At 50.6% G+C, this 17,458-nt stretch overlaps 1 protein-coding gene across 4 annotated transcripts in view; it reads right to left on the reverse strand.

The window, feature by feature from the left end:
* Nucleotides 1-16,501, reverse strand: part of ANAPC2 (anaphase promoting complex subunit 2) — a 70,729-nt gene extending 54,228 nt beyond the window's left edge. Inside the window, exons 1-6 of one of the 4 annotated variants that reach the window (XM_085846881.1) lie at nucleotides 16,383-16,501; nucleotides 16,104-16,172; nucleotides 13,059-13,449; nucleotides 12,808-12,938; nucleotides 11,962-12,101; nucleotides 10,630-10,762 (exon numbers count right to left, since the gene is read on the reverse strand). In XM_085846881.1, coding sequence (XP_085703007.1) covers nucleotides 10,630-10,762; nucleotides 11,962-12,101; nucleotides 12,808-12,938; nucleotides 13,059-13,449; nucleotides 16,104-16,154 — 846 coding nt within the window. In that variant the 5' untranslated portion in view covers nucleotides 16,155-16,172; nucleotides 16,383-16,501. The other 3 variants (XM_085846891.1, XM_085846912.1, XM_085846902.1) reach the window with 3 other exon arrangements.
* Nucleotides 16,502-17,458: the final 957 nt, after the last annotated feature.

A 17,458-nucleotide genomic window follows, 5' to 3' on the forward strand; every position in this document is an offset into this window, starting at 1 on the left:
CGCGCGCCCTGCACGAATCCAACACCGGTACCCACAGCGGGGCAAGAACGGTGGCGATGCTACGGTTGCGAGGTGTGACGTGAAGGTCGTGGCGGTTGTGGTGAAGCGGCGTTGTGGTTGGTGGTTGATGTTGTGGTTGTGGTGGTAATCATGGCGGTTGGTCCAAAATAAAGATAGTGAAAGAAAAACGGCTATCCTGAAGAGTCGCAGCTCGCATAAATGACATGTATTCCCACTAGACAACGGGTTTGGGCCTAACTACACATATACTTGCCGAGATACCTCACCTAAGGGACCTGAATGGTGGTTTGCGAATTTGGTAACCACAACACTACCCCCTTCCCTTTTTACAGACTCGTCCCGAGTCGTCAAATTTTCGTGTGCCATCACGTGTAGTTTTCCCCTCGTACATTTTACCTACGGATCCCTGAGTGCGACATTCATGGTATTCGTGTCCCCAAAATAAATAACCTGAGGGCTGCGTAACTATCTAAACAAACTCACTCACACGGACGACTTAAATAAAATTGCAGGCGCTAAGACAAACATGCCGGGGGCGCACTCATATGTACAGTACATCTTAACCTTAACTTACAAATTTTACACTAAACCATGGCCCAGGATCATTGAACTCTGCAAAAGAAAAGCAGTTAGCAGGGAGCCAGGCTGCCCACATGCAGTCTCTGACTCAAACAATGCAGGTGACAGGGAACGTGGCTGGCTGCTCACACGCAGTCCAAGGCCTTCCCTTTTGAACTGAACGCAGTGAACCACAACGGTGCATGGGCTGCACAACGCAGTCTCCGTGCCAGCTCAAGTGGCACACGCAATGAGCACAACGAATGGATGGGTGAACGGATGGATGAATGGATGGACGCAAACACGGTGCACGGGCCGCCACTGCAGGCCCGTGTTGTAGCTGCCAACGGGGCAGTTCTCGCAGCTTGCAAACTGTTGCTTTTACGATCCTGGCGCACATGGCAATGAACAAGGGGGGGGTGGGCAAAGCAAAAATTGAACGGGGCTGGTGAACATGGGCAGTGGGCATGGTATGGCAAAGGTGATCAGGCAAACACAGCCCGCAGAAGAAGGCCGCTGCAGGCAAACACAGCCCGCAGAAGAAGACCGTTGCAGGCAAACACAGCCGGCAGATGAACTGGCCGGCACAGGCCTCGAAGAAAAACAGCCAGCAGATGAACTGGCCGGCACAGGCCTTGCAGCACACAGCTGCCGATGAACTTGGCCGGCCTCCGCCTTGAAGCAAAACACGGCCAGCCGATGAAGTTGGCCAGCCTTTGCCGTTCAATGGAGGTTGGTGGAGGGAGTGCGGTGGTGCTGGCCACTTGGAAGGCGGGCTCGGACCTACCTACCTGTCTCACTCCCACCTATCGCCTTTGCCTGTCACTGTACATACCCACTCCCTTAATTTGTGAAAAACCAATTTAGCCCCAACTTATTTTTTTATTGTTTTTATTTTTACTTCCCCACTATAAATCGTCCCCTAACCCCCTTTATCGTCCTTGTTCGGCTAACCTATCCTGTCACCTAGCCTACTCCGAACCCCTACGTTCCCTTCCCGGAGGGGAATAAGGGAGAGCTAACGTCCTGTGTCGAGGCCCAACGAAGCCTCAGAATGGCCTCCTCAGAGTTCGGCGATCTATAACCAAAGTGGGTCCAGCGGCCCACAACGACAGCGAGGGGATGGATGGTGCGGAGGGGTACATCTCCTAATCTACCCTAACCATTTAACTGTTAAACTACCCCGGGCTTTCAACAAGCGCCTCTCGCTTAAACTATTGGTTCTAACAACCCAGATTCCCGTCGCCTGTGTTGGTGTCCTCACAATTTCGGGCCTCGCCCCCCAATTTTCTCTCCGTGCCCTCACACGGTCTCCTGGCTGGGACACGTGGCTCCCTTTGGCAGGCACGACCCTCTGCCGAATCTCCCGCTATGGCACCCCCGGGCACTACACTGCCTCCGAGCCTACCAGCCCCCTAACACCGGGGAGTGCCCCCCATGGCACCTCCCCTGAAACGCACACGTGGCAGGCCGGCCTCCCGGGCCCCTTTCCGAGGGTCACCCGTGCCCACAACACTGCCCACGCGGCTAATGGCGCCCGGGCCCCCGCACCAAGCAGGCGCACCCGTGCCCACTACTCTATCCCGGCCCCCCATGGGCCCTTGGCCTACCACGGCCGACTAGCCTGGTGCCCGGGGTACCCACTCAGCGATACTCACCTTTCGCAGCCACGCTCCCAAGCCCGTCAACAGGGCTCCTGCACCCCTCCAAATGGGTTTCGAGCCTACATTCCCACCAACAGCAAAACGACCTCCATTTTTCAATTTGACTAACCCAGCTAACTCACTTTACTCTGACCCCGGGGTCCCTTGGGCGGGAGTCACTCCTCCCCCCAATCACTCATCGCACCATGCATTCCCCATTCGCTCCATACACACAGACCCGCTGGCCTCACTCACTCATCATGTACACGTACTCACCTCACAACCCACAACTCTTCAACACACACACCGCTGAACTCTGCCATTCTTCTAACTACATCCCCTCACTAACTCGTGCTCCCACGTCGTCCCTTAAACTAGTAGCACGTTCCTTTTAACCTACGTAGCTAAGCTACGTCCCCACTACACATTCATAAGTCTGTCCATGTCTCCAAATAAATCATTTTATTTCCCAACCTAAATCTGGCTACAATCCCTCTAACTAATCCATTCCACGGACCCCATTAGGACTTACCCCTGCCCCATGAAGTCGGTCTAACTAAGCTAACCCTTCCCCCTAGTTTCCATCCTGTGCCCAGGTAAGGGGGTCTTTCACCCCTTGCCCAGGAATCCTGTGCACCCGAAAGTGAGGCTTGCTTTTTTTTTTTTTTCCATGCGCAGCACCAGCGCGGCAACTCGCGCACTTTACACCTGCCCGTGACGTCATGCAGCTGCACGTGTTCCTCGTCCCTCCTTGGACGCTACCATCCGGCAGAGATACCCCTCCTGCCGGATTCCAACCACACGTGCAGCCATGACGTCACCGTGCGCAAAAAAAACACAAGCCCCACGTCTCGAGGGGTTCCCCACGCGAACACATGTGCTTTGCCCGTTGGAGCTTAACACACACGATCGCGTGGAGAACCCGTCCGGTCCAAATCCATTTTCCTGCCTAAACTTTGTCCGTCCGCGGGATCGGCAAATCCACCGCGTGCGTTTCCGGACCGGGACTTCACTCTCGCAAGCGAGCACGTGGCGGTCTCGTGCGTTGCACAGCACGAACCGCGTGCTCACTGCTGGGTGAACCCGGCACGGTCCTCGAAACAACTGCAGCCGCTACTCGGCTTTCTCTCCTCTGTCGCCGTCTCCGTCTCCATTCCACACACGCATACCTGCGTGTTACGACGCACACAGTCCACACCATTAAACTCACACCGGGAGACGCGGCTGCGTGCTCCCGCATGCCAACCAACATCTCCCTCTCATACCGCTCTCTCACACACATGGTCTCCCTTGCACACAGCGACCTTGCACACGGCCGTTCACTCACGCGTGCGGGGGCACTCACCCACGGTGCCTCACTCGCACTCCGTGCCTCATCCACACACGCGGGGGTACTCAACCGCGGTGCCTCATCCACACACGGTGCCTCACCCACACACGCGGGGGCACTAACCCGCGGTGCCTCACTCACACTCCGTGCCTCATCCACACACGGCGTGCTGGGAAGCACGTACTCCGGCACCATCGCCACCACACCACTCACACGTGGTGCCTCACTCATACTGGCCGTTTCACTCACACACACGGCCTCACTCACACACGGTGCCCCATCCACACCCGGCGTGCTGGGAAGCACGCACTCTGGCACCATCGCCACCACACCACTCACACACGGGGTCGCTTCCACACACGGGGTCGCTTCCACACACGGTGCCGCACTCACACCTTGCACCACACACACAGGGACAACCACACTGGGGATTCGTGCCCCCACAAGGGTCTCCGGGGCCTCTATACCCCCCAAGCTCTCCGTGCACCCGTCCACAGCACTCCTCCTCTCAACCTCGCAAAGCACGACCGAACCCACCCGGTCGCGACCCACCCCAAGGGGGCACACTCCCTCCCCTCGTTCCTGGAGGAGGCCATCCAGGCGCTCGCACCGGGTCCCTGCACGCTCCGCGAGCTCACCCCCATTATCCTCCACTACCTCCGTGTGTGTGTGCGCGTCACTTACCCCGTCTTCCTCGTGTAGTCTTTCCTCTATTTTTTCTATCTCCCGTGTCTCTGCCAACTCTTCCCCCTTTACCTCCCTTGTCTCAACTATTATTTCCTTTGTCACGGCCTTCATGCCCGCCTGCAGGCATCGGCCCATGTTCTGCGTCTCACCCCGGAACTTTTTCATCTCTTCCCTCATTTGCTGTGTATTTGCATCCATCGTCGTTTTCACTTCATTTGTATTTGTATCCATCTTTTCGTTCATGCCTTTCATTTCGTTTTTCATTTCATTTGTGTTTGCATCCATTTTTTCGATCATTTTCGCATTCATCTTTTCGTTCATTGCCGCCAGCATGGCGCATAGCTGGGCCATGTTGGATGCACTCAGCTGAGCCGTTTCGGCAAGGGTTGGGGAAGGGTCTTGGTGGAGAGGGGGGGGGGAGGTGTCATACACCGCGGCCGCTGCCGCACCCACCCCGGGCCCTGGGTTCAGTTGGGCGAGTCCGTGTTCCTGCACAATCAACATTTCCTGCACGGGGATTCCATCCTGGACCATGGACTCTACATTATTACACATATACATTTCTAATACCCCCGGCTCCCGCTCGCCTTGAGACGCCATCTTGCTTCTCGTGAAGGGTTAATTTAACTCGCTCGTAATTTGGAGGGAATCGGGGGTCGCTTCTCTCACCCCTGGACCGATTCCCGTGAATTTAGCCGGAGACAGGAGAGCCCGTTTTCCTGTTCTCCGATACCAGTGCCGCGAGGAGGGCGATGAATTTGTATCGCACGACCCGACACCAGTGTTGCGGTTTTCGCGCCCGCCGGCGTGCGACGGCCACGTAACTCGAATCGCGGCACGTCGCCCACCGGACGGACAATCCAGTCGTGACCCTCTCGGACTAACGCCGGGAACCAGTCACGGGTGGACCTTTCGGTCTCACCGCGATCGAGCCAATCAGCCCCCGCGTGGGATAGGGTTGCTCGCCAAATTCGACCTACCTAAGTACCCACGCGGAGGGTAGACCGGGCGATCGCACCTCGCCGCAGGTCGACTTCGGACACGGGCCACTTAAGCAACCCGTTCCGTACTATCAGAATAACCGAGCGGTGTTATCGTCGACCTCGACGGTTCGATTAATTATCGGGCGTATTCAGCCCACTACCAACCCTTTACGTGAAGCAAGATGAGGATCCAATGGGAGAAATGACGAAGCGAAGCGGGAAACAGTTCAACACAAAAGCACATTTATTCGCGGCACACGGGAAGCACACAAATACAATTCCACCAAAAGCACACAAAAAAAAGAAAACACAATTCCATTTACACAAAAAGCAAATATAAAAGTGAAGACACAGTGCAGAGCTAATACCGACTACCGAGCACACGGCAACACTTATACAATTCTACTTCACAGACGGCGCCGACAACACATACCCAAAACCAAGGAAAGAATACCCTCAAGAATGAGGCGGGCCTGAGGCCGAGACCGGGTCGCGCCTACCCGTCTGGTGATGAGACGCGGAGCGGCGATGGCGCCTCACTCCGCGGGCCTCGCGGACAGCGTCTGGCAGGGGGGTGGGAAAGGGGCCCCCTTGGTCGCACTATCTCAGCGCGGGGGGAAACAGGAGGGGGTTGCTGATGCTCGGGGTATAGAGGATCTTTATTATCCCTGGTGTGCGTCTCCACCTCGGCCAGGTCGCGCTGCCGGCCTCCCTCGGGCGTGCAGCTCCCGGCACCGACGCGAGCACCCCCTCGTCTGCCTTCGCCGCTGCCGCCTCTCCGCCTCTGGACTCTCCGACTCTGGACTCTTCTTTGGACTCTCCCGTTGGACTCTTCTTTGGACTCTCCCGTTGGACTCTTCTTTGGACTCTCCTCAGCTTCTCCAGCTACTGCAGGCTTCGGGCTCCAGACTTCCACACACTCTGACTGACGAACACGGTCCTTTTATCCCCCCGTAGCTTCGCCTTTGACCCCCTCCCTTTGACCTTTCACCTCGCTCCCCATTGGCCCGAGAAAAAGTGGGCGTGAAGGCTTTTTGATCCACAAATTTGCATATATCGATCGTTCTGGAGGCGGGGCCAAATCGCCCCTCGCTCACCGATTGGACGGCAAAAAGTGGGCGTGTGTCGTTTTTGATCCGTTTTTGAAGCACAAAATCCGTGATTTTGTACACGCTGTTCGACGCGCGCTCTGCACGAATCCAACACCGGTACCCACAGCGGGGCAAGAACGGTGGCGATGCTACGGTTGCGAGGTGTGACGTGAAGGTCGTGGCGGTTGTGGTGAAGCGGCGTTGTGGTTGGTGGTTGATGTTGTGGTTGTGGTGGTAATCATGGCGGTTGGTCCAAAATAAAGATAGTGAAAGAAAAACGGCTATCCTGAAGAGTCGCAGCTCGCATAAATGACATGTATTCCCACTAGACAACGGGTTTGGGCCTAACTACACATATACTTGCCGAGATACCTCACCTAAGGGACCTGAATGGTGGTTTGCGAATTTGGTAACCACAACAATATATATATATATATATATATATATATATATATATATATATATATATATATATATATATATATATATATATATATATATATATATATATATATATATATATAGTTACGGCTGTGGAAATTCGCAAACCACCATTCAGGACCCGTACGTGAGATATCTCGAAGTGCATGTGTAGTTAGCCCAAACCCGAGAGTGAATTTATGTGACTCATCCGGGCTGCGACGCTTTGAGATAGCCGTTTTTCTGTTCTATCTTAATTTTGAACCAACCACGTCTTAACCGCCATCACACAACAACCACCTGAACCACCACGCCAGCCATCGTCACCAACTATAAACACACTCCGACCCTCAGACAACAACAATGCCAACAGCCACGAGCTTTACCTTCACAACTCAATGCCGCAATCATCGCATCACTGCCATTCCCAACGGCACCACAACCATCAACCACCACTTTATCTCTCTCCTTCTACGGCCATTCCCACACCACCTGTAAACACTGAACGTCGGGCTTTCTCGGGCTCGTTCGGCGATTGGTGCCGAGCGCACCGAGCTGCGAGTGCAAATAGCGGCCTTTCCGAGGGAGAATTCGGATCAAGAATGCTAACGCCCACTTCTCCTCCGTCCAATTGGCAAGCGTGGGGCGGCTTGGCCCCGCCTCCAGGCACGTCTGTGTGAAATCGATACATGCAAATTCTAGGATCAGGGGAGGGTCACACCCCCGTTTCCTCCGACCAATGGGTGAGCGTGGCTCCGCCCCCGAGGTCATCCTGATCTGAATATTTGCATATTAGCTGCTCCTGCCAGCCTATAAAATGGCAAGCGCAAGGCGAATCGTGGCAGAGTGAGTCAGTTTTGGTTGGAGAGTGGAAGAGAGCCGGGGGAAGAGAGTGTCATCGAGAGATTTGGGTTCTGGAGTCGGCTGAGAAGAGTTGCGGGAAGAGGCAAAGGAGCTCGGGTCCGAGGCGAGAAGGACGGCAGTCGGCGACGAGGTCGCGGTGTGGGATCGCTCGTCGCGGGACCAAAGCCAGCCAGCCATCTCCCTCCCCAGGGCATCAACAATTCCCCCTTTCCCCCAGGCTAAGATAGTGCAAAAGGGGGCCCCGTTCCCACCCCACTCCAAACGTCGTGCCAACAAAACCCGCCAAGGAGCACAGAGTCGGGGCACAGCCACACGGCCATATCTGCGGCTCGCCCGTCAACGCGTCACGAGGACGCGGGTAGGACCCCCCACGGTCTCGCGGACCTGGCCGCTTCTCCAGGTCATGCGCACAATTGGCCTACAGGCCTGTGTGCCCCCTTGTCTATGAGGGTGGCTTCTTTCCTTTGCTTTTGTGTAAAAGTGTTGGCGCCGTCTGTAAAGTAGACCTGTATAAGTGTTGCCGTGTGTGCACATAGTCGGTAGTAAATCTGCGTCGTTGTTGCTTTTGTTTTGGTTGCTATATGTGCATTTTGACTGTATGGCTGTATATATGTGCTTTCCGTGTGCCGGGAAATAAATGTGCATTGTGTGAACTGTTTTACTGTTTCGCTTCGTCTTTTCTTTATTGACCCTTGATCCTGCTTCACGTCAAGGGTTCGTAGTGGGTGCAAAACGCCCGGTAAATGATCTGAACCGTCGAGGTGGACGATAACATCGCTCGGTTATCCCGATAGTACGGAACGGGCCGCCCAAGCGGCTCGTGTCTGGAGTGGACCTGCGGCGAGGTACGATCGCCCGGTTTACCATCCGCGTGAGTACTTAGGTAGGTCGAGTTTGGCGAACAACCCTATCCTATGCGGGTGGCCGATTGGCACGATTGCGGTGAGGTCGAAAGGCCCACCCATGACTGGTTCCGGGCGATAGTTCCCGGAGGGTCACGACTGAATTGTCCGTCCGGTGGGCGACGTGCCGCGATTCAAGTTACGCGGCCATTCGCACGCCGGCGGGTGCGAATTCGCAACTATATATATATATATATATATATATATATATATATATATATATATATATATATATATATATATATATATATATATATATATATATATATATATATATATGGCAGTCCTTCTGTCTGTTTTTTTGTAACGAATAAGCTCTGAGACCAGTGAACCGATCTTGATGAAACTTTACACATATATATATATATAGAACTCACATTCAGCTCCAGGATGCGCTAAGTGGCTCTCCATAAAAAATGAAAAAAATATATATTAAAAAAAAATAATACATATATGTAAAAAAAAAATTCCATTAAAAAAAAAGCCTTTCGAATGGTGCGCCGGCGTATTAATCGTAACAAAAGGATTCATGGTTAAAAACGCTAGGGTTTTTTGAAATACAAAATGTTCGTATTCGTTGACTTTTTAAACATACACATTCTCCTCCTGTTATTTGAATTCTTGAACTGCACGCATACGGCAACACCTAACTGCTGATAGATCTGCTCATGAAAGAGCCAGGCAAGCGGAGTTAGCTGCAGAGAGCGAGAACGAGTCGTCTTACTGCAAATAGAGCGTCACACCGACGGGCGAGAGAAGCACAAAACTCACGTTCCAGCTTTCTCGGTCTGGGTTTTGGCAGGACATCCAGGACAGTTTCCACTGCTGCTAGAAACATTGAGTGGCTCAAGGCCGCATTCAACTATGACCTCTTTGTGGATTACGGCAGCATGAGGAATGAGGAAAGCCTTCCTTCCATAAATCTGAGGAATAAAAGAAGCCTTCCTAATTTTCTCCATACAACTAATGCCTCAGTCTAACTAGCGTGAGCAAAATATGGCAAATTTCCCGGGTATTACTGGGTACTTCAGTTTGTATATATATATATATATATATATATATATATATATATATATATATATATATATATATATATATATATATATATATATATATATATATATATATCCAAACTGAAATATCTTCCAAAAATAAATAAATAAACCAAAAGGTGACCACGTGTGACTTCTTTAAGGTCACACTGAGGTGAACAGAGCTGCTATCCGCCAGGAGCGACTCCTTGAGGAATATCTGCCGACGAGAGATTCCGATGAGAATCGTTCTACAGAGTAACCATGAAAAATATGCGTTTGCCTCATAACGTCACCAAATGACGTCATAATGTCTCAAGCTTGACATTTCTAGAAAGCACTCATCGAGGTGTTCAATTTGAGGTACGACACGATATGGTTCCTAAAACTTTAAAATTTGACCTTGGGGTCAAATATGTTTGACCTGAGGCGCTAACCATGAAGGTCAAGGCCAATCGCCACCAAAAATTAATCAGCTGAGCACCAGACCATGAACTATATTCCCATGAAGTTTGAAGACGATCCGATCAAAATTACTCAAAAAATAAGGGTTTCGTCGACTCCCCTGATTTGCGACAAAGTGACCTTGACCTTTGACCTTGACCTTCAAAATTTCATGTGCTGAAAGGGACCTCTATAGGCCTCTGATATGCGAAGTTACAAAAATTTCCAATGATAACTGTGCTCTGCAGAGTGATTTATACGTGATTGGACAAAAAAAATAAAAAAAACATGAGGGTCAAGGCCAATCGCCACCAAAAATTAATCAGCTGAGCGCCAGACCATGAACTATATTCCCATGAAGTTTGAAGACTATCCGATCAAAATTACTCAAAAAATAAGGGTTTCGTCGACTCCCCTGATTTGCGACAAAGTGACCTTGACCTTCAAAATTTTATGCGCTGAAAGGGACCTCTATTGGCCTCTGATATGCGAAGTTACAAAAATTTCCAATGATAACTGTGCTCTGCAGGATTTTTTATATGTGATTACAGACAAACAAACAAAAATAAAAAAATAAATAAATAAAACCATACAAGCTGACTAACATATCTTGCAAAAACTTCGTTTTGGCAAGATAATAAATGCACACGTATACCTCCTCAAGTCGGCTGAGGAAAGGCTGTTCATACTCTCCGCAGCAGGCAGACTCAACGCGAGAAGCAATGGTGCTCTGAAGCACCGCCGTTGCTGCCTCTGCACCCACACGCTCAAGCAGCTGCAAACCGTGCCTGTGGATGCACAGACTTAAGTCAGAGCACGTGCTTGGTTAAACAATCTGAACACAGAATGGCTACACAGCCCATGGAGAAAAAAAATAAAGAAGAGGGATGTTGTCGTAGTCTCGGTAGGTCGGTTCGTTGCTCAAGCCGTTAACGCCCAAAAGAAAATGGATGAGCGAAGAATGCACTCATTGTATTTTTTTTGCCGTTTCAGCCGATGTGAAGTGCAAGTCGAATTGACTAATTTTCCCATTCTTCTTTCCTCCATTCATAGGTAAGTCGATTTGGAGTACAAGATTAAGTTAGATCAACTGTGGTCATGAGCAAAACTGTCAATTCTTTCCCAATGCATCGCTGCCGACGGTACCTTCCAGGGTCATGAATATATATATATATATATATATATATATATATATATATATATATATATATATATATATATATATATATATATATATATATATATATATATATAGCTGTTCAATTACTTTGTGGGATGATCTTTCAGATAAATTAGGAATGCAAATAGCTTTCCAACATTAAAAGTTTGTACTTTTAAAAAGCTGGACTTACTAGCCGGTAAAGCAGACATTTCAGCGAGAATGCACTCGCCTTGGCCACGGCAGACGTTAAAGTCTTAAACGTTAAAGACGTTAAAGTCTGCCGTGACCCAGGCGAGTAGATTCTCCCCGAAATGTCGGCTTGAACGACGAGTTAGTCCAGCTTTTTAAAATTATAAACTTTTAATAATTTAATTTGACTGGATGCATAATAACGACCTGCTTCGAGTTTTCCAACATATTTGTCATCTTATCATATCGAGGTGCAAGATTTGAAACAATCTACAGAATCTCGGGTTGTGGCTTGGGCTTCTCGGGTCCTGAGTTCAAGCCCCGTCGGCCGCTGAATTAACATCAGGGGGTTGACTCAGCCTGTCATCCTTCCAAAGTCGGCGAAATGCGTATGGGTGTACCGGTAATAGGGGCACTGCATCAGCGATATATCCACGCCCCTAACCAGCGACGCAACCAACAGCCAAAAGGCTGCACACGAAGGGAAGGGGTATTGACGGATTTATTAAATGTGGTATTGGTGTGGAGCAGGCATGACGGGCCGAATGGCCTCCTCCCTAATATAATTTCCTTGTAACCTTCGTAAAACAAGCACTGCCTCACAATAAAAAATTAAGAGCACATGTGAACACTCACAGGACGTCATTGAGGGAGTGAAAGATGTCCATGATTTCATCACAGCAGCACACTCCCATTCCATTCTGCTTTTCAAGTGAAAGAGGCTCATAGTCCTTGCCTTCCCCGTGAGACTTTCCCGGACAGCCTCGAGAACTCTCCTGAGGTGCATGTCGTGAGGATAGAGAGTCAAATGGCTGTTCGTGGAATGACGCATCGTCACCTTCAGAAATGGGTGGCTACGGGTGAACAACTGCCAAGGTGTGAAACATGGTGGAACAGCGAAAGACACAATGGAGTTTCTGTGAACTTGAACTTGCACGCGGCACGGCAGGCAGCAACCGTGAAGCGCAAACAACCGCCCTCTCTCATCCTCATTCAAAATCAACAATCATGCAAAAAAAAAATAAGAAGGCGGCCGTTAAGGAAATTATAAGGATGTACGCAATCAAATTAGTAACAACACCGGCACTCGGTCGAGCGCACCCCCTCCCGCCCGGCTGGATCTGAAGGATCTGAAAGATCCGCCCGAATCGGCTTGTTCTCGTCACTTGTCCAACTCATCCATATAGTTACGTCACAAGTCATCGATAACTCTTTGAGATATAGTGCTTTTACATCGTTTTTGGCTCCACGTCTCAACGATGAAGAATCATGAAACAAATTCTCGAATCCGGATCTGGATCTTCACCAAAATCTAATCAATTCATCCTTGGCACACACACACACACAACCTGTCCACAACCTTTTGACATATCTGCTCACAGACAAACAAAGACAGACAGACAAGGGTGAAAACAACCTGTGTCCACCTTCGGTGGTAGAGGTAACAACAATAACTGACATGCTCCGTCGGGAAAGACCCACCAGTTGGTCTTGGTGCAAGAACGCCACGAAGAATCTGTTGTAAACATCCCGGGCGAGGTCGAGGAATTCGGGCGATGAGTGGGAAAACACCAATGCCTTCAACAGCGTCAGGACATGATTGTGCAAAGAGCCTGCGTGGCAGAGCAACATCAGACGAGTTATGCAAGAAAAAGAAAGATAGATAATCTGACGCGAGTTCACGGTTTACATTATCAGCGTACCCAGCAATGACGGATCACATTAAAAATCACCTGTCCCGTTTGCTCCCGAAGGTAGAAGACCATTCACTCGCCAGCCCTCCAAGATGTCAAGACCACGCATAAAAGGCTCCAAGTTCAAACTGAGGCTGCGGAAAGCTTGGTGAAAATCACGACAACGTTGCAGACCGACGTCCGCACCTCCTTGCACTTGGGTGACGAGTCCACATAAACTGCTCGCGGGCACGGACTCGTTCGAGGTGGCAACCCTATCGATGGAAATCCAGAAATCTGGGGCGATGGTCTGCTGCAAAAAGGCTCGAACCTTGTCCAAGTACCAAGGCTCGAGTGCCAAGTGAAGATCGACGCAAGCGAGTCTGGCCAGAGCAGAGTGCGCGTCATCGTGCTCGGAAACGGTTTTCGCATCGCTCGGGGAGCCCGGAGCCTGGGAGATGATGCGAGAGGATTGGCAAGAAATTGACAACGCAACAGGAAGTATCCTGAGAAGTACAGCTCTTCTTGGGAGAATTTGTCTATTATATTACAAGCTGCAGGCGGGTTTATGGCCTTGAGCAAGCAGGTCAACGACGTGCGACAACATCGGCTCCGTTTTGTCACAGCACCCTCACAAAGAGTCTGCGCAGAACCGCCGAACATCTTAGCAGACTCAGGGGTGCAAATGCAGGTCCCAAATCATCCATTGCTCTGAATCACCGTTATACGTCATAACCCGTCTGCAAAACCCGTCGAGGACTTGGAGTCGTTCGTCCCAACGTGGAGGATCTACCCACTTGGTGATGCGACTACTTTTCGGACAAAGGTCAGGATAACCAACCACAAACTGTCATCCACACCACGGTGGTTAAGAGCTGAAGTTTCGTATCGCCAAGACGACCGACGCGTCTATGGAGAGTTAAGCAGGAAGGAACACCGACTGGAGGGGTTGGTTGTACGTTTACCATGGTAGAAAGTTTAACAGCGTAGGAAAACTGAAACGTCTAAGTGTCCTCTCTCCACACACAGGACACTCACCGAGATCTTAAGCAATGGATGACGAGTTTTGTCATTCAGCACAAGCACAAAGGCTTTCATGTGAATGCAAATACAGCATTATATTGCCCTCCTGTCTGTCCACAGATAGATGTACCACAAAAGGAGGGGAGGGGGGGCTTTGGACACTGTTGCACTGTGGGAAGGGGGGAGGAGGAAGAGGGTGGAAGAAGAGGTGGAAGAGGTAGAAAAGGGGGGAAAGGAAAATGAGAAAGAGGTGGAAAAAGGGGGTGGGAGAGGTAGGCAAAGAGGGAAAAAGAGGTTGGGAAAGGGGGGTGGGGGGAAAAAGAGGTTGGGAAGGGGGGAAAGAGGTTGGGAAGTGGGGGGGAAAGAGGTTGGGAAGTGGGGGGAAAGAGGTTGGGAAGTGGGGGGAAAGAGGTTGGGAAGTGGGGGGGAAAGAGGTTGGGAAGTGGGGGGGAAAGAGGTTGGGAAGTGGGGGGGAAAGAGGTTGGGAAGTGGGGGGAAGAGGTTGGGGAGGGGGAAAAGAAGAGGTTGCGAATGGGGGAAAAGAAGAGGTTGCGAATGGGGGAAAAGAAGAGGTTGCGAATAGGGGGAAAAGAAGAGGTTGCAAATAGGGGGAAATAAGAGGTTGCGAATAGGGGGAAAATAAGAGGTTGCGAATAGGGGGAAAAGAAGAGGTTGCGAATAGGGGAAAATAAGAGGTTGCGAATAGGGGAAAAGAAGAGGTTGCGAATAGGGGGAAAAGAAGAGGTTGCGAATAGGAGGAAAAGAAGAGGTTGCGAATAGGGGGAAAAGAAGAGGTTGCAAATAGGGGGAAAATAAGAGGTTGCAAATAGGGGGAAAAGAAGAGGTTGCGAATAGGGGGAAAATAAGAGGTTGCGAATAGGGGGAAAAGAAGAGGTTGCGAATAGGGGAAAATAAGAGGTTGCGAATAGGGGGAAAAGAAGAGGTTGCGAATAGGGGGAAAAGAAGAGGTTGCGAATAGGGGGAAAAGAAGAGGTTGCGAATAGGGGAAAAGAAGAGGTTGCGAATAGGGGGAAAAGAAGAGGTTGCGAATAGGGGGAAAAGAAGAGGTTGCGAATAGGGGGAAAAGAAGAGGTTGCGAATAGGGGGAAAAGAAGAGGTTGCAAATAGGGGGAAAATAAGAGGTTGCGAATAGGGGGAAAATAAGAGGTTGCGAATAGGGGGAAAATAAGAGGTTGCGAAAGGGGAAAAGAAGAGGTTGCGAAAGGGGAAAAGAAGAGGTTGCGAAAGGGGAAAAGAAGAGGTTGCGAAAGGGGAAAAGAAGAGGTTGCGAAAGGGGAAAAGGAGGTTGCGAAAGGGGAAAAGGAGGATGCAAAGAGGAAAAGGGAGGGAAAGATGGGGGAAAGAGGGGAAAAAGAGGGGGAAGAGGGAAACGGCGAAAAGAGGGGAAGGAGGGTGAAAGGGGGGAAAAATAAGGGGAAATGGAATTTTAAAAAAAAAAGAGAGAGAGGGGGAGGGAAATGTGGGAAAGGAGGGGGGGTGCAAGAGGAGAAAGAGTGGTGAAAAGGGGAGGGGAGGGGGAAAAAGGGTGAGGATGGGGGAAAGGGTGAGAGAGGGGGAAAGGGTGATAGAGGGGAAAGGGTGAGAGAAGGGGAAAGGGTGAGAAAGGGGGAAAGTATGGAAAAGGTGGGGGGGAAGAGGTGGAAAGGGGTGAAAAGCGAGAAGAGGTGGAAATGGGTGAAAAGCAAGAAGTGGTGAAAAGGGGGAAGAGGTGGAAAAAAGGTGGGTGTGATGGGGGCTAACCCTGCTTCAGTGCAATTTATTAGACTGATGGGGTTGAAGTCCTGACCATTCCATACTATAATTGACGAGACCAAGCTGCACGTTTACCACACCGAACCACAACGAGCAGGAGGGTGTTGAGTGAGCAGGTTTCTTGTGGAGCGTTTACCAAGTGACTTAAGCACTCGATTTGAAACCGTTGAAAAGTAACGGCTGACTTGGCAAGCGCTGGATAGCTGCTTCATAAGTGAACACATTCCAGGTGTGGGCCGTGGCCACTGTGAAGTGCACACTCGATCCAGGTGTGGGCCGTGGCCACTGTGAAGTGCACACTCGACTTACCAACAACGAGGTGACACTTTCCCACGCACGAGAACAGCACGATCCGTCCATTGTGATTGTCTCGTACACCTAAAAAATAAATATATAATAATATAAATACATATATATTTCACATGAGAGACCAAGATTGAATAAAATGTCCGATTTGTTTCTCTGGGACCTTCAAGAGAAAACACACAGGGGGGGGCAGGGGAGGGGCTGGAACGTTACATTATGTATTTTTCCTTTACCGAGCTCCATAACCGAGTTACAATCGATCGTCATGACGATCCTACAAACCTTCACGAGAAACACGTCACTCGATAGTTTTCGATGTACCAAGGAAGCAATGATGAATGGTTTATACACCGCTCTATCATGTCGACAGTTCGTTCACGTCTCCCCCGGATTAACGTGTGTATATCCACACACGAGGAAAATTGTTCATATCATGTGGAACGTTAAACAATGATCAAAAACATTTTACATATTTGAAGCATTTTTGTTTTTAAAATTCCGGCAAAATGTTTCCGTTGCCGAAGCGGAATAAGTGAACTCCGCATTAATGGAGATTTTACTCGTCCCTCGGATTTCAAGGGGTTTTAGAATGGAGCACAACTTGGTAACACCGACGCAGGCTTCGAATAACTTGCTCGGCGTTAAAATGTCTCGCAATGGAGCAGCAGAGTCGGTGTGAAGACGTCCATGACACCGGCATTGACTCCACGTCCGTTACACCGCCATTGGCTCCACGTCCGTTACACCGCCATTGGCTCCACGTCCGTCACACCGCCATTGGCTCCACGTCCGTTACACCGCCATTGGCTCCACGTCCGTTACACCGCCATTGGCTCCACGTCCATGACACCGCCATTGGCTCCACGTCCGTTACACCGCCATTGGCTCCACGTCCGTTACACCGCCATTGGCTCCACGTCCATGACACCGCCATTGGCTCCACGTCCGTTACACCGCCATTGGCTCCACGTCCGTTACACCGCCATTGGCTCCACGTCCGTCACACCGCCATTGGCTCCACGTCCATGACACCGGCATTGACTCCACGTCCGTTACACCGCCATTGGCTCCACGTCCATGACACCGCCATTGGCTCCACGTCCGTTACACCGCCATTGGCTCCACGTCCGTTACACCGCCATTGGCTCCACGTCCGTTACACCGCCATTGGCTCCACGTCCATGACACCGCCATTGGCTCCACGTCCGTTACACCGCCATTGGCTCCACGTCCGTTACACCGCCATTGGCTCCACGTCCGTCACACCGCCATTGGCTCCACGTCCATGACACCGGCATTGACTCCACGTCCGTTACACCGCCATTGGCTCCACGTCCGTTACACCGCCATTGGCTCCA

The sequence above is a fragment of the Eptatretus burgeri genome, chromosome 1 (genome assembly GCF_056783735.1).
Source record: "Eptatretus burgeri isolate ZD-2024b chromosome 1, Ebu_testis_v1, whole genome shotgun sequence".
Classification (NCBI taxonomy): Eukaryota; Metazoa; Chordata; class Myxini; order Myxiniformes; family Myxinidae; genus Eptatretus; species Eptatretus burgeri.